This window comes from Perognathus longimembris, chromosome 9 (genome assembly GCF_023159225.1).
Source record: "Perognathus longimembris pacificus isolate PPM17 chromosome 9, ASM2315922v1, whole genome shotgun sequence".
NCBI lineage: Eukaryota > Metazoa > Chordata > Mammalia > Rodentia > Heteromyidae > Perognathus > Perognathus longimembris.
In genome coordinates, this window is record NC_063169.1 from 49,190,640 (window position 1) to 49,212,107 (window position 21,468).

The window sequence follows — 21,468 nt, forward strand, 5'->3', positions numbered from 1 at the left end:
GTGTGGAAGACTGTAGAAAGTCATTTCATAGGCTAGGCTTTGCCTGGCTTTGCAGAGGCTCCTTCTCTTGTGTCCAACGGCTGTCAGGTATAAATTAGGAGCTGTGGGAGTTTTGAAATACTCCAGCTCTTGGGAATCTGTCTAATCTGTATAACTGTTTGTGTGCTCCAGAGAGAAACTCAGTCTTAAAGCACTCACAGTTCAGCTGCCAACTACAGTGACACCAAGGCAACGATTGAAGGTGTCAGGAAAGAGATACGGATTGTTACATGCCTGTGAAGTTGTTGAACAGTGTTGTAACAGGGTCTTACTTTATCTCCTTGAATATCCTTAATTCCTGCCCAGGAGTACCCTCTCACTTAGAGTAGAAAGCAGTAGCATCTGTTCTCCCTTTTACAACAACAGAAAGTACCACAGACTCATCTTTCCTGTGCAGCACCATCTTTCTCTCCTAGAGTTCACCTTCCTCTTAGGAATTAGAGTGGTTAATTAGTTGCTGAATGAGCTTTTCTGGAGAGTTTTTTCTTGGTATCCTGATGATACCCACTGGGTTCACCCATTATATTTGTTTTTTTTTTTCTTTTACTAGCTGATGTTGTAGTTGCAGTGTTATATTTTAAGAGGCTTATTGATCAAAATGTCTTATCTTAAGTTGCCAGAGAGTCTCTTCTAAATCCTGTTGATGAAAAGATCCTTAATAAGTAAAGCTATTGCTATGACATTAGTTTTAAAGACACTTTATTATAGAGTTCTTTTCTGAATTCCTTTGAAGGTGGTACCCTCTAGTACCACCTAAGGCCTTTCTTATGTAACAGGCTTTCTTATGTAACAGAGGTAGCTACTATCCTTTGGATTCTTCTAAGAGTCTCCATCTCTGATCTTCTTTCCCAGTGAGTGTGTTGAGTCCTGGAATTTACAAAAAAAATTGAAGGTATGCAGAGAAATACCCTTTTGACATTCAAAACAGGAAGACCTACATTCAAAAATGTATTACCTTTAAGTAATTGTACAAAGGGGTTTCAGAGTGGGACAAAGGGTGAATCATTTCAGCAGTGATATTCACTAGACACCGAGTTAGAAGTAAACTATACAACTTACAGTGGGGGAAATGGGAAGGAAAAACTGGGAGAGAACAAGGGTGTAGGTGACACTGTTCAAAAGGAAATATACTCACTACCTGGCTTATGTAACTATAACCCCTTTGTTTGTACCTCACCTTTACAATATTTTTTTAAAAAAACAAAAAGGGGTTTCAGTTCAACATGTTAATTTATGAGTACAGTGAACCTTGATCAATATCACCCCTTTCATAATTCTCCCCCTTGTCTCCCAACCCCTTCATTATCCATTTTCACATCTATATGTTGAATATTATGACAGAATTTTTATAGCTTTCCCTGGCATTTACTTTAACCCTATTTGTTACTGAGGGCAAGTCCTTCTCAGCTTTGACAAGCCCCCTGTGAGACCCAGATACTCCACCTGGAAAGAGAAGGGTGAGGCTGGAGTCACCATCTCTTTCTCATGAGAAGTACCTGAGAGACTTAAAGGGATGAAGACTTTGATCACTTGGCCCCATTTACCTCTGGGCACAGTGTGTTCATCCTAGCAGGAATGAACAGACAAAAGACAAAAGGAGGAATAGGTTGGAGTCCTACTGCTCCCTGCAAGGAAACACCCTAACTCCTTTCAGTAACCCCACTTTCTAAAGGTTGCCCCAGCCTAAAAGAGCACCCTTATCTGGGGACCAAGCCTTTAACTCATGGGTATTCTTGGGGACATTTGGAATGTAAACATTCTAACCAAACCACAGCGTGGGCCTTTTCTACCTGAGCTGTGGTCCATCAGTGTCTGACACAGGCCAGCAGTCACTCTGGGTGCTGAGCTACCTAACCTATGCTTCATACTCAGCTGTGCCTTTCTTATGATTTAGACATGTGGTTGACATTAATTCATCCTGGAACTGAGGTTGAATAATGGATTATTCTGTTTTTTCAATAGTGGTTTATTATTCTGAAGTAGTTGTACAAAGGAGTTGCCATTAACAAAGCAGTTTATGAATACAATGCATCTTGATCAATGTCACCCCATTCAGCATTCCCACTCATTCCTCCAAACCCTCACTTTTCTTAATTTTGCAAGATATATATCATTTTTAGTAGCCTGGGCCTAGTTGAGACATAATTCGTTAGGGATTGGTTTTCAATAAAAATTGAACAAACTTGAGGAGATGCATGTGTGGGCATTCATACACTGGCCTGTTCCTAGACATTGGTTTTTATCTGTGCTTCTAATGTTTACCTCAGGCATAATTACAAAAGGATAATAAGACATCTATACTGTGACACATAATTACAGAGAAAAGGAGAAGGTTGCCCTGTGAAGCGTGCCAAAATGGGGGGCGGGGAATGAGGGAGGAGGTAACAAGTTGGATAAGAAATGTACTTGCCTTACATATGAAACTGTAACCCCTCTGTACTTCACTTTGACAGTAAAGAAAAGGCAAAAAAGACACCGCCATCCAGGTTCAGGGCACTTTTCTGGGTGCTTTTCCTATCCTTTGCTCATTTAGCCCTTGTAGTGCCTTATTTAGATGGTATAGGCACCGCGTTACACTGACTTTTTACGTATACAAAACTAGTTACAATTTACACAACTAACATGGAAAGTATAGCTACAGGAGCTAGCAACCTAAAAGCTATGTTATTACTTGAAAGGAAATGGCTTACTTAAATGAAACAGGTAAAAAAAAGGAAATCATAGTTCAGAGCCAGGCTGACTACCTCAAACAACAAACCACTAATGGTGTTTTACATTTGTCATGTTATAGGTGTGTAGGTAGATGGATTGTGGTCCAAGGCCTGCCAGTACAAAACATAGGAAAACCTGTCTGATAAATAACTAACGTAAGGGCTGGGGGTGTCATTCAGGAGGTGTAGAGAGCTTGCCTAGAAACATAAAGGCCCTAAGTTCAACTGCCAGTAACATCAAAAGGGGAAAAAAAATTAAGGGAGGGAAGGGAAGAGGAACAGGTAAACAGGTATCTGTAGGTGATTTTACCCTGACATAGAAGCACCTGGTAAATAGTAGTAACTGCTTGCATGCCTAGCTCTATGCAAGACTCCTTTGCATTATTTTATGCAGTCCTCAAAATGCTGTGTGAGGCTTGATTCCACTCAGTTTTTAGAGAACTAGAGAAGTTAGGTAACATGCTACTAAAGGTCATGTAAAACTAGTAAGTGGCAAGCTGAGATATTTGAACTAGGGCTGCTGCTGCCAAGGACCACTATTGCCCAGCTGCAGTGGTTGCTTTGTTAGTGTTAAGTCTCACATTCAAGCCTAAGCAGTCCTTGTTCCTGCCCAATCATAGAGAGCAGGTCCCAGTGCTTCTGTCACACAATACAGTAACATTTAAAACATAGCCTAAGCCATCTCTCATTTTAGAGAAAAGCTGTCAAGAAGTGTATCTAGTACTGGGCTCTAAAGCATATAATAATAATATCCCGGAGTTTTCACATTCCAGTGTAATAATATTTTGTGTGTAACTGGATGGACAACTGTAGCTAAAGTAAATTTGCCATGGAGGTTGAAATCTAGAAACAAGGATTTCAATTTTTTTTTGCATAAAGAAGTTCTCACAGTACTTATTCAGCCAGAATTAGGGTAATGAAATTTCTAACCAGCTAGAAGAGATACAGTGGTTGCCCAATTGAGACACTAATTTTTAATTTAAATGAAACTCCAAACAAGAATATGGAGTTAGATTCTTGGTTCCTGACCTTATTGATGAAGGACAATCTGAAAATAAGATGATGGCCCGGAAGGCATGTTCCCTTTCACTTCATAAATCAAGGAGACACAATATACTTTGGAAAAACACAAGTATAAACATTGAAGAGTAATTGAAGCTAATTATGCTTTGGGGTGTTGGGAAGACTAGTTAGTTATATTTGCCTTCTAAATTTTGACTTTTTTATGTGTGAGTGGTTATGATAGCAGAACCGAGCTCCACGGAGTGCTGTGTAATTCCAAGCCCAGCCAGCCTTTGGCTTGTGGTATGTGTTTAAGAATGCTGACTTTTCTTCCTGTACTTGGCCACTTCCACACGTTTGGATGTGCTCGATTAGGATTCTGCTCGCTTCAGTGTGCCTGGTGGCCCATCTGTTTCACAGTGTTGGTTTTAATAGACTGCAGATTGACCCCATTCTGCCGCCTCATTCTAGTTAAAGGAAACGGCGTGTGGAACACAGGACATCTTGTCACTTAGTTAATTTTAAAGAATTCTCTGAATCAATTACTCAGAAATAAAACAGGCCATAAACATGTCTTGTAGAGTCTTTTGTTTGAATTGTGTTTGGAAAAGATAAATATTCGTGTTTGTAATATTGCCAGGTTTACCGGGGTCCAGTTAAATGAAATGTCATGTTTCAAAATCAGGAAAGTAAAATCTGACAATTTGTAAAGAAGAGATAACTAATAGAAGAGCACACACAGCTTCCATTTCACTTCTCTTTTAGAGTGGATTTTGGCAGATCTGAGCATAAAGAAACTTTTGGTGTCGAAGACATAAGTTTTCCCTTTCTGTCTCTGTTTATTCCTGGGAAATGTCTTTTCTTATTTTCAAGAAAGAAGTAGTTTGTGTTGTGTTTTCATGGAAGAATGTGAAGGAACTTTTCTTCTCATGTTAAATTTTTGTATCTTTATTTGATCCAAATTGCTTTACTAAAACTTCAGACGGATAACTGTTGATTACCAGTGTTTTATTTCTGATCGTAAAAAATATGCAGGCATGGGAAAGTTGAAAACTTGATTTTTGTTTTAGTCTTGCATTTGATCATCTGACAAAGTTTTTAGGAAAGGCGCAATAATTGGGAAATTGCTCTCTCTTTCGATGGGAAATGCTAGTTTAAAATCAAACCACTATAGGGCTGGGGATATAGCCTAGTGGCAAGAGTGCCTGCCTCGGATACACGAGGCCCTAGGTTCGATTCCCCAGCACCACATATACAGAAAACGGCCAGAAGCGGCGCTGTGGCTCAAGTGGCAGAGTGCTAGCCTTGAGCGGGAAGAAGCCAGGGACAGTGCTCAGGCCCTGAGTTCAAGGCCCAGGACTGGCCAAAAAAAAAAAAAAATCAAACCACTGTAATGAATGCTTTTGTCTGACAAACATTAATATAGCCACCCTCAACTAACTTTTCTTTGACCACACTGCTTACTAAAATAACTCAATGTTATTTCCAGATTAGAAGTTTATGGGTCAATTTTAGTATGAAGTATGTTGATTTTCTTTTTTTTTTTTTGCCATTACTATGTATTACTTCAGCATTGTTTTTACAGAGAACAAAATTTTCTATCAATACCTCAAATAATGTCTTTTGTCCAATTATCAGTGATAACCTTAGTAGCTCCATTCCCTTCTTTGTATGGAGTGAGCACCACCGCCCATTGAATTGACCTGATGCTGAATTAAACTTGTTAGGGATAGTCTAAGCGGAACTGATTCATTAAAATCTTACTTAGTTCAGAGCTTTCTCAACTTCTTTCAAAAATATGTTTTCATTGCATAGTTACAGTAAATCTTCCCTATTCTCCAATTAGTGTGAGTAGTTTTCAGCTACTGTGACGAGTTATTTTTAGTTTGGTAATTAAGCTAGAGAACTCAGGTTCAAATGAAGTTTTACATTTACTCTTGGAAATAATCTTCCTGTAAAATAGTGAATATGTATCACAAGCTTACTGTGTTAGCAACATTGTGTTCCATTATGATCTTAGATGGAGACTGAATTAGTTTCTAGCTAAAATGATAGGATCTTCCCTTTAACATTTTGTTGGGCAATTTTGTTAAAAAAAAATAGATTTACCTTGATCTCCGAATTTAATAGTAAATTTATGGTCTGGGTTAAAGCATTATAAAGCACTAAAGGGTATAGCCAGACACGGTAGAATAGCCACATCCTGCAGAGTCAGGAAATTGTGAAGTGCAGTTTATTTTGAACCTTGAGAATGGGGTGCATTAGGTTGAAATTTTTTAACCCATCCTTAAAATTTAGATTAAAATTAGATTAAAACTGAGTAGTGTGCACTTAACTCTTTATTTTTTTTTCTGTTTTCTTTTGTGCTGGTACTTGTGCTTGAGTTTAGGGCCTCGTGCTCTCACATGGCTTTTTCACTCAAGGCTGGCACTTTACCACTTGAGTGACAGCTCCATTTCTGGCTTTTTGGTGGTTAATTTTGGAGATGAGTCTCATGGACTTTTCTTCTCAAACTAGCTTCTTGCCACAATCCTCAGCTCTCAGCCTACTGAGAAGCTAGGATTACAGGTATGAGCCACCAGCTCCCAGCCCTCACTCCTTATTTTAAAAGTCATTTTTGCCTCTGACTTAAATGGGAGGTGGGGAGGGAGGAGCTCTTGGCTTAATGGTTTTAATGAATTCATTTCCTTCCAGAGACTCCTTCGTGTTTAGTGTCATAAGTATTACTTGCTCTGGGATAGATCTACATATCCTCTCCAACATTTTTGTGGCACCATTTGTTTTTAAGAAAAACTTAGGATGCAGTTTTGAACCATTCTGAAAAATTCTTACAAAATGTTGAAACATCTGTTTTCCTCAGAGAACAGCATGCTGATGAAGGCAAAGAAAATGCTGAAGAAAGAAAAGAAAGTGAAGTCAGGCCATCACATGAAGCCAAAGGTATCTATAGTAACCTTTTATATTGATGGTTATAACCATTAGTATTCAGTAATCAACTTTAATTAAAGGCTGGGGAGGTAGTTTGTGTACAAGGCAGCACAAAAGAGGTAGATGAATAAATACAGCAGCCACATGTTGCAGATAAACTTCAACCATACTTTATTTGGTTGCTTTATTTTTACATGTAGGCAATAAAAGTTTATTGTTCAGAATAAATATAGCATGAAATTCATAATGCTACAGATTCAACTGTGACCTTTACATATCGGTACAGCATTGTACAGGCATTCCCCTTGGGTCTTATGATATGTTTACTTCTGTATTATTGGTGGTGTTTGCTTTATATGCTTAAAAAAGTAAATTCACAATGTGTTGTGAAACCAAATAGAATAAGGCCTAGTGAAAGACCACAAAATGAAGAGAAAATCACTTGAACAAAGGTTTTAAGATGTACCAAAGAAAGTAATTTGTCTAACAATCTGGGTAATGATTTAAATAAGCAATGATGTCATAATGACTATTAGTTATAGTATAGGATATACTTGTATTTCATATATAACTGTATAATTGTTACTTATATCTATAAGAAAATGCCAACCGGTTATCAGCTTAATGATTGTTCTTGAACACTTTGTCATGTGCATTTTATCCTGTAGATTATAAGATTCGAGAATGGCACCTAATGACTGCTTGCTTGCAGGGATTTATTCCATAAGTGCTGCTTTCGTTTCCATATCTGATTGTCATAAAGCAGCAATTAACAATTAAATTGAAAGCTATGTTCTGTGCTGCCATCAGTCTGTTTCTGGTGTTGATTGTAACTTTATCACCACGGTCTAGTTTTGTGGCTATGCCTCATTTTCCTCTGGCATAAAATCGATAAGAGACTAGTACCCATAGCTTTGGGTTAACTTGAGGACTGACTGCATCAGTGGTTATAGTTTTCCTAGGCACTGATTACTGTGGTAGTATTGTGGAATAGGTGTCAATGATACGTGCCTTGATAGAAGGCACATCGTAGGATTTTCTAGGTTCTGAACTATTTTAGCATGTATTAGTAGTACAGGGACAGTTCCATTGTGACATCTCACATGTGTATGCAGTATATTACAATCAGCCTCTCCGCCAGCCTTTATTACTTCCCCCTTTTGAAACAATTTCTACAGGTTCCATTGTTCCATTTTCATACATACAAACAACCTACATCAACCATATTCATTCTCATTCACTCTCTGTTAGTCTTCCCTTGCCCCTCCTGATGTCTTACCCTTCCCTCAACTTTTTAAGTAGTAATAATTGTTAACCTGGCAGTCTATTTAAGTTTTCACTTGCAGAATCAATTTTGATTATTTTTCTGAACATTGTTGTCCACTTAATGAGAACTTAAGATCTAAAAAAAAATTGATACAGTATTCTCCTTTTTTGGTAGTTTTTCTTCTTTTTATTTTGATTTTCTTGTTTTGTTTTGTTTTGTTTGCAAAGAAAGGTAATTAGAATGCACGTACAGTTCTTGAGTTAAGTTTTGAGTCATTATTTAATTTTTCTTATCCGTAAAACCTATGGTTTAATAAGTATAATGTCTTACTTTTTATTGATGGAAAGGAGTTTTATAAAGAAAGTTCTTTTGTTGGACATGGTCGGTATGCCTGTAATCCCAACAGCTCTCATTACAAGTTGGTTCAAGACCCAGGTTCAAAAAAGTGATAAGTTGTTTTGTGAATTTAACACAAATGTTCTTATAGAAGATTGTCCTAACATTTCCTCCTTTACTGTCTATCCACTTTTAGCTGCCTAAATGAGTTTGATAACATTACTTCTTTTTCATATTCTTGAAACACTTTGAATAAGGCTGTTCCAAAGAATTAACTTAATCTGTAGCGAAATCTTGTTATATTGTGAAGCTGGCCTTTACTTAACATCTTCCTTTGCTTTAGACTTTCAACATCTGTTTTCCATAATTGTTTCCCCAGAATCATGTCGTGCAGGAGAGGTGTATATTTTTCTCACTATCCAGTAGTTTACTGGCCATTTTCTCCTGAAGCCAGGGACCTTCCTTCTCCAACCCAGGTTTAATGGTATCTGAGAACAGGGATTCCAAAGCCACCCTGGAGGTGTCCCAGGTCCTAGTCAGTGGTGGGCCCTCAACTTCTAGGTTCTCAGGCCACAACCTGGAGTCATAGATTAGGCTATCTGGAGGCTCAAGCTGAGCCTGTTGGGCTGTGGGAGGAGCACTGGTTGGTGAATATTGGAAGAATGGCAGGAGCCAGACTGGACAGTGAGAAACTGAGTTGTGATAAAATTACAACAGAGGCCTTAAGCCAGCTCTGTGAATTGCTTCGGAATTATCCCAGATTTGGGCAAGAAAATGAAATCTTTGTGTCTTAGAACTGGCTGATCCTGGGGTGCTGGCTGGGAAGGGGAAGCATCCCTGTAGAGTCACTCACTGGCACTCAACAAGCAGGAGAATGAATGAATGCCTCCGTGCTGAAGAGGGACTTGAGTCTCTGCCACAATATCCACTCTATCCAGCAAGTGCTTTTGCTTGTATTTCCTTAAAAAATAAAATAAAATAGAAAAAAAGACTAACCAAAGTATCATTTCATGCTTCTGGGACTATTAGGCCAGCCTAATTCAGTTCAGTCTTTTAAGTTTTGAAAAGATAGAACTGACTCTTTAAATTCAGTCTTCTTTTGTGATTTTGTTTTTGTTGGGGGGGAGGCCTGGGATCTAATGAGCAGTCTTGGGGTTTGTTGTTGTTGTTGTTTTTAACTTATGTCTGTTTTAGATCTTTAAAAAAAAACAAAAAAACTTCCCTCAGTTATAGTTAGGCTTATTATTTCTGCCCCATTTCTCTCTTTCTTGACTGGAAATGTATTTCCCTTGGAGTAGAGCCAAGGGTTGACAGCTTCGTTTGAGAGCTCACATTGCATAGAATGGTTAAACAAACAGTGGTGTTGGACTGGTATGGGGCCTTCAGTCAGACCTCGGTGCCAGGGCTTTCCCTGAGAGGCTGGGTCTTAAGGAAGCCAGGAAGGGGCCAGCTGCAGCTGTAGGTGGGGAAGTAACTCTTATCGACCAGTAGGGAAAATTTTAATATTTTTACAACTAATTCATTTGTCATGTTCTATACATGTTTCTCCAGTGACTTAACTTCTTACGACTGCCTTTCACATAGAATTTAACAGCATCGTGTTTTATTTTTATGTCTGTTTCTACATTGATTTGTTCTCTTTTTATATCCTGTTCAGCTTTTTTCATTTTGTAGAGTTCTTTTCCCCCCGTGGCATGCTAAAATCACAAAACAACTCCTGTTGATAAATCAATGCTCTTCTTCTGATGTTTGGTAGAACTTTTCTTTTTTTAATCAGAGGCCCCAGGGTGTTTATTTTCTGTTTGGTTATTTTTTGAGTCCAAACAAAGTTCTCTGTCTTTCATGAAGAGCACTTAAATGTTTATTGCTCCCATTTGGGTCCTGGCCTGAATGTTTTTTGGACAGGAGGCTGAAGGTCAGGTATATGTGCTCCATTCTGGGTTCGCGTTCCTGAGCTTTCTAGGTGCTCTGTAGTGTTTGCTCACAATCCCATTTCTCAGTGCAGAGCAGCCCTTCCAAGGCTAGCTTGGTGAGGTGCCATTGGGGGCACCAAAATGAAACCTTAGAAGCAGCTATTCTCCATTTCTTTCTAGTGCCAATGAGATATAAGACTTGATAAGGTCGTGAGTGACCGACCAGCTCTTGACACAGTGGGCTTATTGCTCCTCCCACAGAATAGCTTAGCCTGAACATTGTGATCATTTCCGCTAAGATACATGATGTGGATTATTTCCTTCCTTTTATGCTTTGGATAACATTGTGGCATTTATGGACTTGGCAGTGAAGATGCCAGTGCTGGTAGAGAACCCTTACCTTTTATTCTGGCAGCTTATTATGTTTTTTGTTACATGGTAATTAGTTGAACACAATCAAAGTACAGAAGTAATTGATCTTCTCTTCCTGCATGAGTGAGTAGAGGATTAAATATTAATGTCAGTGAACACATGTAAATGAGCAGGGTCTGGCTCCTGCTTCAGTTTGAAACAATACTGTGTTTGACTACAGTTCAAAGTTTTAGTATCTCCTGTGGCGCTCTCACTACTCAACCCTGACAGATCATGTAAGATGCTGTTAGAGGGAGTCTTGCTTCATTTGGTCATCATTGTACGCATGCAGTATTTGTGATGTGTGATTGGTTGTTTGTTGCATTTTGTGCTAGAAGATTTTTTTTTCCTGATGTTTTAAAACTGTCTCTTTTTTAAGCTGATATTCATGCACAGTATAAGTTAGATCTGTGACACTAGTGAAAGAAATCCTATTTAAGATGGTACAGTTCTAAGCCTTGTGCTGGTAGCTCACACCTGTAACCTTAGCTACTCCTGAGATTTGAAGAGCATGGTTCAAAATCAGCTGGGCAGAAAGCCTGTGAGACTCATCTCCAACAATTAACCACCAATAGAGATAAAATCAGAGCTATGGCTCGAGTGGTGGAGCTCTAGACTTGAGCAAGAAAAGCTCAGAGACATCATTCAGGCCCTGTGTTCAGGCCCCAGGACCAGCACCAAAAACAGAAGTACATTTCTTTACAGAGCTATATCATACTGTCCTGTGAGCCTTCTGTTGGAAAAGTACAATCAAGTCTCAAACTCGTGCCTTTTCATTCAATCATCTAGCATTACAGACATAGGACAGTACTGTATCACACCTCTGTGAATGGAGAATACTGTATGCTTGCTTTATGATAGTGGTGACTATGTTTTATCACAGCTGTTATTTTTTAAATGTTTCTCTAGAATGTTTTCTTTCTGGATTCTGACTAAGAAGGGGGGATAAAGGCAAAAGGGAAAAGGAAACAAAAAATTTCTACCTAATAAAAACCCTCTGTATGTAGTTCATTCAGTATGTATATGTAATTTCAAGGTCTGTTTTGGTTTCATTCATTTCCTAAGCTTTACCTTCACATGTTTTTACTAGATATAAATGTTTATCCTTATTACTTCTACCTGAAAGGATAAAAAGCTCATTCCCACCACTCTGAGAAGGTTCCTTCCTAAAGGATTCTATAAATTGGGCTTCAGATTTAGCTTTCATATTCCTGGGGAAGTTACAGTTCTGTCTTTTTCCTGCAAGCATTCTCTCTTTATCAGTGGTTCATATATAAAAAGAATATTCCACACTGCACCATACTCATGGTTGAAAAAAAATGATGCATTTTTTTGCATCTGCAAGTGCTTGGTTTGTGATTTTGATCATTAACTGTGAAGTGATCTACAAATACTTTTCATGCCTTAATTCCCAAGTCCCTTGGAAGCTAATTGTATCGTGTTCCTCAGTGCTTTGAATCTGCTTATTGTAACCAAACATTTATTGTTCATCCTTTTATATTCAGATATTTGTTAGTAACCCCACTTAAAATGGTATCAGGCATGGTGATCCATGCCTAGTCATAGCTTCTTAGGAGGCAGAGATTAGAGAATTGTTGTTCAAGGCTAAAAACAAGTGTGTGAAAGTCTCTCACATCATGTGGCTGGTGTGGTGGTCAACACCTGTTAATCCCAGCTGTTGAGGGCAGCACAGTGGCTGGACCTTGTGATCTGTGCTTGTCATCCCAAGTGACACAGGAAACGCAAATTGGAGGATCAGAGAATGGGCATAAAGTGAGACCCTACCTCAGAAATAACTAAGGCAAAAGGCCTGGGAGGCATAGCTCAAATGGTAAGAGTGCTTGCCAAGCAAGCTTGAGGCCCTGAGTTCAATCCCCAGTACTGCTATAAATAAACAAAACATTTAAAGTTCTGAATCAGAACACTCAATGTTGCAGAAGGTCAGTTCTTAGCAAATATATCTGTAATAAATTGAAATCTGATTGAAATCGTAGTATATATTTTCCTGGATGATTTTAAAGTTAGCATGGGGCAAGATGGGGCAAGATGCAGTATTATGAAGGTAATGTTGAAGAAGACATGTATCACAAACATCAGGACATTGATGATAATAATTAACTGGGATATAGCGGCTGAGGGGATAAAAATAGATAACCTTGAAACACACATTGATGTTTGTATTAAGCACTGTATTATAGTTAGAAAAGTGATTTTTAAATACATTCTTAGAAATCTATATGGAAAAAATGCTAATATTGTTCTTCATGTCATGGACACACAAAAAGTAAGTTTCAGACGTATTTAGGTCTATAAGTGAAAGGTAGGGCATAAAGAATTTAGAGGAAGACAGAATATATTCTCATGACATTGGGATAAGCAGATATTTCTTCAGTAGACATATAAAAATACAGTAAAAGGAAAAATTAATAAATTGAAATTAATACATTTTAATAGTCACGTTTTTCAAAAGATCCTATTAAGAAAATGTAAAGGAAGACCAAGTGAAGGAGATACTTGTATATTTCTAACAAAAGATTCTTACCCAGAGTATATTTAGATATCTGTAAATAGGTTAAGAAAAGGCAAGACCACTCAATGGAAAAAATGAACATAAAGCATGAATGTGTACTACAAAACAGGCTCCACAGACACAAGAAGAACCCATCCATCTTAGGAATCAGCAAATGCCCTTGAAACCAGCATAATGGCTAAAGTGGGACTGGAGATAGGAGCACGGCTGAGGATGTGCCAAGGAAACTCAGCTTGGCAGTGGTGCGTCTTCATGAAAAACTGCCAGGGTTGCCCGAGGCCTCGGCAGTACAGGTGCTCTGACCTCATAGCATTGTGCTTTGGAAGGAGTAGATGTGTTCAGAACCATGGGCACACGTTCTCAAAAAGGCATGTTATGGGGGCCGGGGATATGGCCTAGTGGCAAGAGTGCTTGCCTCGTATATATGAATTCCTGAGTTCAATTCCTCAGCACCACATATACAGAAAACAGCCAGAAGTGGCGCTGTGGCTCAAGTGGAAGAGTGCTAACCTTGAGCACAAAGAAGCCAGGGACAGTGCTCAGGCCCTGAGTCCAAGCCCCAGACTGGGCCCCCCCCCAAAAAAAAGGCATGTTATGTTCACAGTACACACCTTTTTGATATGTTCAAAAGCCATCTGAAGATAATTCTAAATTAGCAGAGTAAAGGAGTGGATGCTGCTGATAGCCAGGGAAGTAAGTCTCCACCTTACATGTGGGAAGGAGTGTGATTAGAAGGAGGCGTCATAATTTTCTCTCCTGATTCAGCCCCTGGCTGAAGGTTGTATTCCTTTTGTTTAAAGAACAAAATAACAACAAAAACAGGAGCTTATGCCTATGACTTGCATACCTTTTTATAAATATTATTTTTCTAAAGGGGAAAACAGAAAGCTTACTTAAATATATTCTCAAGAGGTACAGAACTCTAACCTAGGTAGCCATTTGCCAAGGACTTGTGGTAGACTTGAGGTATCCTTATGGCTAAGCTGTGTATAATAGGAGAAGAAGAAATGTGGAAAAGGTACCTTTCTCCCTCCTGACTTCAAGTAGGTAGTTTCAGGAAAGGTTCCAGTGCTAAAGGACCACAAGGAGCTAATCTTTGACAAGCTGAGTCAAGAGTTCTGAGGGCAAGCGTCATTTCAGGGGAGTAGCAGCAATATTGCACATAAACACATAAAGTCGTCTTCAGTTTTAATTTTGATTAGCACAAACCAAGTGACAAAGGATTTTCCTTTTCTCTGTTTTATTCTTATCACAATCATTTCTAAACATCTTATTCAGGCAATTGGCTAATCAAATAGCCAATATGGTTAGTAAATTGGAAGAGCAAACCAAGGCCTAAGACAAGAGAGTAAGTTCTATGACTACGAGGTATAAACATAGTTGCTGTACTTGAACCTGTCAGCTTTTACCTTCCCAGCATCCAAAAGAGTTTCCTAAGATAAAACCTTTCCTTGCCACTGAAACCGAGGACATTGCTTATTTGAAGCATGGAGGAGGCAAGACCATGAAGCAAGACCAAGACAAAAGGGAGCACAGCTATTCGCTATGATGTTGAACAGAACCAACACTTTGGCTTTTGATGACCTCTACTTATTCCCTGCACACACACACCCCAGCCCATCTCGTTTCCTGGAGGAGATGCATGGTATTTGGGACTGCTCTGTTTTCTCTCTGCTTTTAGACAGTGATTTCCCACTTGTTTCATTTGACCAGGTGCCAGGGAAGAACCTACTGTACAGCAGGCCCAACGTCGCTCAGCTGTCTTTCTGTCTTTTAAGTCCCCAATTCCATGTCTCCCTTTGCGCTGGGAGCAGCAAAGCAAACTTCTTCCAACTGTCGCTGGCATCCCTGCTAGTAGAGTGTCCAAATGGAGCACGGATGAGGTAGGTCTTGTTTTTTTCCTTTATCAGGCTCAAAAAACAGGAGTATTGGATTAAGGAATGTTAGAGTGTGTGTATGTGTGTGTGTGAATGTGTGTGTGTGTCTGTCGGTCTGTCTTTCTGTTTCTTTACCCCCTTCCCACAGAGAGGAAATTATTCTTTTCTTTTGTCTATAATAATTTAATACGTTTCCACTTTTAAATACTATTGCTTGAATTTTTTGACTATAACATGGAAGATCCAACTTTATTTTTAAAAGATATCATCAGAATCACAAAGTAACTATAGTTATACTCTATGTACTCCCAAGGTACTTAGAATGAATGATTGTGCTTTTTTTTGGCCAGTCCTGTGGCTTGGACTCAGGGACTGAGCACTGTCCCGGGCTTCTTTTTGCTCAAGGCTAGCACTCTGCCACTTGAGTCACAGCGCCACTTCTGGCCATTTTCTATATATGTGGTGCTGGGGAATTGAACCCAGGGCCTCATGTATACGGGGCAAGCACTATTGCCACTAGGTCATATCCCCAGCCCCGAATGATCATGCTTTGAGTTTGTGGATGAACAATGACAGAAATCCAACTGTATTGTCTGTACAGCCTGATTAAACTACTGGTGAAGTATGTAATTGGACACACAACTGATAAGCTAAACAATAACCCAGTACCATTTCACAAGGGAATCAGTTCAGCCCAACCACAGTTCTCAAAAGCAACTGACAGTGATATGGTGTCGGTGTACAGACTAGCAGAAGAAACTGAACATGAGGAGCCCCACCAGAGGGAGGAAATTATTCTGAGAGAAATGCTTGAAACACCTAGGCTAAGTAGTTTGAACTTGCAACATTGAATTGACTTTTTGATACCTAGAATTTTTACTCTATTTTTGGCAGGTGTCAGAATTCATACAGAGCCTACCTGGGTGTGAAGAACATGGAAAAGTATTTAAAGATGAAGTAAGTGTTCTGCTACATGCAGTTGAGTTACTTAATGGGATAAAGCACTAAGCTGCAGATGTAGAGAATTGGGAAATGAGTGGGACTGGTGGTCAGGAACATATGACTCTTGTGGAATTGCACCAATAGATGCATAATTGCCTTATATAAAAATGTTATGGTAGAAGATAAGATTCAAATGAATAAGTACCATTTGATGATTCCCTACATAGTAGTAGCACTAGACTCTGAATAGAAATCACCCCTGAAAAAAAAAAATCTCCAAAAACGTAATAGTATGCACTTACCACTGTATAGTACAGAAGGAAGCAACAGTTGTTAATAAACTGAATTAGTTCCCATTATTTTCCGGTATCACTCTAACATTACTAAGATGAATCCATTTGATACTTATAACGCGTAATATTACTACTATTGTTAGAAACAATCTCTTAAAGCTTATGCATTCATACACACACACACACAGACACAGACACACACACACACACACACACAATGAGAGTTACCACAGTCATCTTTGGAAATTATATGATTGATTAGTCTAATGACTTCTCAGAACTTCAGTATAAGGACAACTACTAATGCCATCCCCTACACTTTGCATTAGTGGAAAATGGATTAGAAGTGATTCATCAGAGTGCAGCAGGAATTCTTCCTTTTCATAGAAAGCTATGAAAAGGGGCTGGGGATATGGCCTAGTGGCAAGAGTGCTTGCCTCATATACATGAGGCCCTGGGTTCAATTCCCCAGCACCACATATACAGAAAATGGCCAGAAGTGGCACTGTGGCTCAAATGGCAGAGTGCCAGCCTTGAGCAAAAAGAAGCCAGGGACAGTGCTCAGTCCCTGAGTCCAAGCCCCAGGACTGGCCAAAAAAAAAAAAAGAAACCTATGAAAATAGGCTACTTGCCATCATCTCTCCTCCAGTCAGAGCATTCCAATACCCCTCTGATATAGGCTCTGTGTAACACTGCCAAGAGGCAGGAAATAAATTAGAGAATCTCAGAAAACTTTCTCCCACATCTGCTAACTGTAGTTGGTACAGGTACACCTTGTTTGCCCCTCCATATAAACTCAGTTGCTATGAGTAGCACACTTTCAGTCACTAATGCTACAGGAGCATAGGGAAACTCAGAGTCTAGTAACAGGCTGTCAGCTGCATTTTCCTCATAATTCTTCAGATGGATGCTGGTTAAGATGAGGATCTGACTACCAGCATCCTTTCCTGACTCATGTTCTTACTGCACAAATGCCCTGCCTTTTTTCAACCTGATTTTTAATTTGGTTGTTTGTTATTCTGCTTTGGGTTTCTTTCCCTAAGAGCTGAATCCTCAGTCTACTCCTGAGTAGAATCCTCAGTGGAGACTGGCCATCTTCCATCTATCCCTGGATAGATTTAGGTTCGTCCACACAGGAGCTGCTAAGCTTTCTTTGAAAGAATCATGTGGTCACTGATATTTAAAATGGTAAACATTTTTTGAAAATAGATTTGTGGGACATTTATTTCATAAGTGCTAATTTTGGTTCTACTGAGAAACAGTCCATACGAATTTGCACAAATATTTAGCTTAAAAGAAAATTTAAATTCAAACTCAAAATGCCCAAATTTGCACTAGTATTTAGCTTTCATTTATTATTCTTAGGGGACACAGGACACATATGGACACATTCTCTGTCTGAATGTATCCTTCATTCATGTGTTTATTAGCTCCTTTATTCATACATCTGGATTGAGCATATGTTAGGTTTCTACCTTTTGTGTTTTCATCTGTGGAATGGTTTGGTGAAAAAATGTGTGAAAAAAATACAATCCTTGCTCTGAAGTATCTCACCAAGTCAGTGGGTATTGGTTTTGAATGCTAGAAGTAAACCATAACAAATTGAACTAAAGCTTTGTAAGTTATCCACCAAAGACAACACAGATGTACGATAGACTTTTATTTGAAACCATCCTTGGCTACTGTCTTCAAATCTGACGAAAACCCTGTGTTTTCTAAAAATACATCTAGCACACTATCTCCCTACACAACTACTATCCTAGTCTGAGCCACCATCATCCTTCAATTGGCTTCATGAAATAACCTTTCAGCAGGTCTTTCTGCTTCTGTGTTTGCTTCTCTAGAGTCAAGGTCAGCTAAAGCTTGAGTCCTGACAGAGTGACACTCTTTAAGGCTCTCCCCACTTGGCCACTTTGGTAGGCTGCCTCTAACAGATCCACAGCAGCCTCCTAACAGATGCAAAGGCCCTGCCTGAATACTGAGGGTGGGGGTGGGGAGCTAGAACCTGCTATGTTAGGCAGGTGTGGCACCGTAGGCTTTTCTGTATTCTAGAGTGGGCATGAATTCAGAATGGATACAGAGAGATATAGCTAGCTACCTTCCATTTTTTTGTGGGCTGAATTTTACTTTGTTCTTAGTACACGTTTGGATGTGTTGTCTTAGGTAAAAGCCTGTGTCAGGAAATGTGCACATGGATTTCAAGGGCCTTCTTAAGAGATGCCATGTGGAAGCCAGCTGGTATTTCCCATGAGAGTACCCTTGACAAATCCACATTCTTTTGTTTCTTTCTCTTGTTTTAGCAAATTGATGGAGAAGCATTTTTACTTATGACTCAGACAGACATTGTTAAAATCATGAGCATTAAGCTGGGTCCTGCTCTCAAAATCTTCAACTCCATCCTGATGTTCAAAGCTGCAGAGAAGAATTCTCACAATGAACTTTGAAGGTAGTGAATCCTGAGTACAATCAGCTTTTTGCTTTAAAGCTCATGTTTTACTCAAAGCACAAGGACCTTTGTGACCTCTGAAGTGAGAAACTCAAAAGAGCAACACTATTGGATTATTTATATTCCTCGAAAGACAATATATATGAATTCTTATGGAAGTGCTTGAGCTTTTAACCAGGTACTGTCTAACAACAGTCATCTTTTGGTTCTGTTCACTGAGCTAAATCTATCTTTGTAAATCTTTTTGAGGCTGAGGGGTGGGGGGGGGGTTAAAGGGAACTTCATTAATTATTTATGGATAAGGGAGGGCAAAGTAAGAACTTTTGGCATTTTGTAAACATTGTTAAATTCTCTTTCATGTACACTGTTTCTTTTTCAATACTTTGAGAGACCTTTTTATATAATTGAATTTCAACTTAAACCAAATTAGTCAAAAACCTGGCTACATTCAGCCAGTGGGACTGTTATCTGTATTGTTCATTTTGTGCCATATTTTGAATTGCAACATTATGCTAAGTATAACTTTGCAAGTCATGATATTGCCTAACTGCTTGTCATCATTTGTTGGGGCTGTATAGTCTGTAGAAAGTATTTTGTTTTCTTTTTAAGTCAGTGTTTTTACTTTTGCACGCATTAGGAAATGTTCAGCCAATTACTTTCACCAGCATCTTTATTACCAAAAACATGTATATAAAAGACTGGAATTGAAAAATAAAATGTATAAAGATAAATTAATGAGGTAGTATATTTGAGTGGCATCAGTCCCAAGAGTTGTGGTGCCCTGGGTAAGTAGAGGAGCCATGTAGCATCAGGAGAATATGAGGTTACACTCCCACGGGAGGTAAGATCTTCAGCTCCTCTCTGGTTGTCATAGAAGTAATTGTGGTGCTTTACAGAGATGAAGGGCTCATTCTGTGGATGGAAACATGCATCCTTAAAGAGCTCTGTCTCAGATACTGCATTGCCCTCCAAACCCAAAGGTTTGCTTCAGGGTGGCTGAAGAACCATTGTATGGTTTTTACCAAACTGGTGAGGTGTATGAGAGCAACAAACACCAGCAGACACCAAGTTTTCCATGTTCGCAGGTCAGGGATGTGATTCCCAAAGCAGTTACTAAAGAGCCCTCATTTGGAAGAGTCTTTTTTTTTTTTTTGTCCATAGAAAGTACTTTGCTTCAATATATGAATATTCGGATGCACTTTAAATGAAAACCTTTGATTATCTATAAAATGATAGCTGACAGTGTTTCTTTGTGAAGAATGCATTTCTAAGGGAAAAGGTAAATTATTTTGTCAGTCTAGTGATGTACTTCCTAATTCCAGGATTCCATGTACATTCAGGGACTGTTTTTAAACTAGAAAGTAGGTTTGGTAGCATGCTGTCTGAATTCAGAGGAAAGTCCCACCCTTTCCTTAGTTGCTCTCATTCCTTTGATGTGCCATGTTGGGAGGCTTTTTATCAGTTTTTTGTGGTTATCATGATAAATAGGTGAAAACAAGGTCAGTGAGTGACATGTACAGGGTCCCATTCATTTCTTTGCATGACTAAGTATTTTGTTATCTTCCTCCTTTTTAACCTTCTGTTCATAATTTGTACATTAAATTGTACTTGTTACATCTATTGTAAATAAAATAAAATCTTGATTGTAGATTCTGTTTTACATATATTTATGACTTATGAAGAAACTTGTCAAATAAGAGAGATTAGAACAAGAACAGGAAAAGCACCCAGTGTAAGGACATTATTGATTGACACAGCTACAGAGCTGGGGATGAGAGTCAGTGATGGGGTGATTTTCTGACACTGAATTTGTAAAGCCCTGGGTTTGATCCTTTATTCACCATTCTTGCCTCCTCCCCGCCACCCCAAAAAAGAAGGAAAATGAAAGTGATCTATTAAGTCTAAGGAATTTAGTCAATCTACTTCCCAGATATAAGTGATTTTTAAAAGTCCAAAATTATATTGCTAAGTAGTATTCGTCAACGTAAGAACTTTTCCTTCCTTGAGTAAAGCATATGTTGCAATGAAAGAAAGCTGTAAATCTTATTTAAAATAAGATTTAAATGCATGGTGTAATGACATACATTTAATCCATGCTATAGATGAAGTGAGGCAAGAGGATTGCAGGATTGAGACCCACCCAGCAGTGAGACAGCAGTGAGATCCTGTCTTAAAAGACACACAAGGGCCAGGATGGGTGTCTCATGCCTGTTATTCTAGCTACTCAGGAGGCTAAGAACTGAGGATCATGGTCTGAAGCCAGCCCAGAAAGGAAAGTTCATGAGATTGTTATCTCCAGGTAAGCACCAAAATGCAAAAGTGGAGTTGTAGATCAAGTGGTAGAGCTCTAACATTAAGCAAAAAAGCTCATCAGGGCCAGTACCTAGGGCCTGAGTTCAAGGCCCATATCTGGCGCACGCGCACACACACAGAGCATGTAAAAAGACTGAGGATATAGCTCAAGTGATAAGAGTACTTATTGCTTAGCATGTGCAAGTCCCTAAATCCAATCACCAGAACTACCAGAAAATAAAATAAAAATCCACTGCTGAACAGCATATCATTATGTGTTGATAGCAGGGCATTAAGCATTTTTAGGGAGGCACAGGACTCTTAACTCAGAAGGGTAAATCTTTTCACCAGTCTATCACTGAGATGCAGTCTTTTTGTTTTGGGGGAGGGCGTGTGTGTGTACTGGTCCTGGGTCTTGAACTCAAAACCTTGGTGCAGTACCAAAGCTTTTTTTGCACAAGTCTAGCATTCTAACACTTGA

General features: G+C 39.0%; 1 protein-coding gene across 4 annotated transcripts in view; it reads left to right on the forward strand.

Moving 5' to 3' along the window:
* L3mbtl3 (L3MBTL histone methyl-lysine binding protein 3) overlaps positions 1 to 20,343 on the forward strand; it is a 114,291-nt gene extending 93,948 nt beyond the window's left edge. For all 4 annotated transcript variants that reach the window (XM_048354068.1, XM_048354066.1, XM_048354067.1 and 1 more), the window contains 4 exons: positions 6,613 to 6,692; positions 14,851 to 15,020; positions 15,909 to 15,971; positions 18,550 to 20,343. In XM_048354068.1, the coding sequence (XP_048210025.1) occupies positions 6,613 to 6,692; positions 14,851 to 15,020; positions 15,909 to 15,971; positions 18,550 to 18,693 (457 nt within the window). In that variant the 3' untranslated portion in view covers positions 18,694 to 20,343. The remainder of the gene's footprint in view (positions 1 to 6,612; positions 6,693 to 14,850; positions 15,021 to 15,908; positions 15,972 to 18,549) is intronic.
* Positions 20,344 to 21,468: the final 1,125 nt, after the last annotated feature.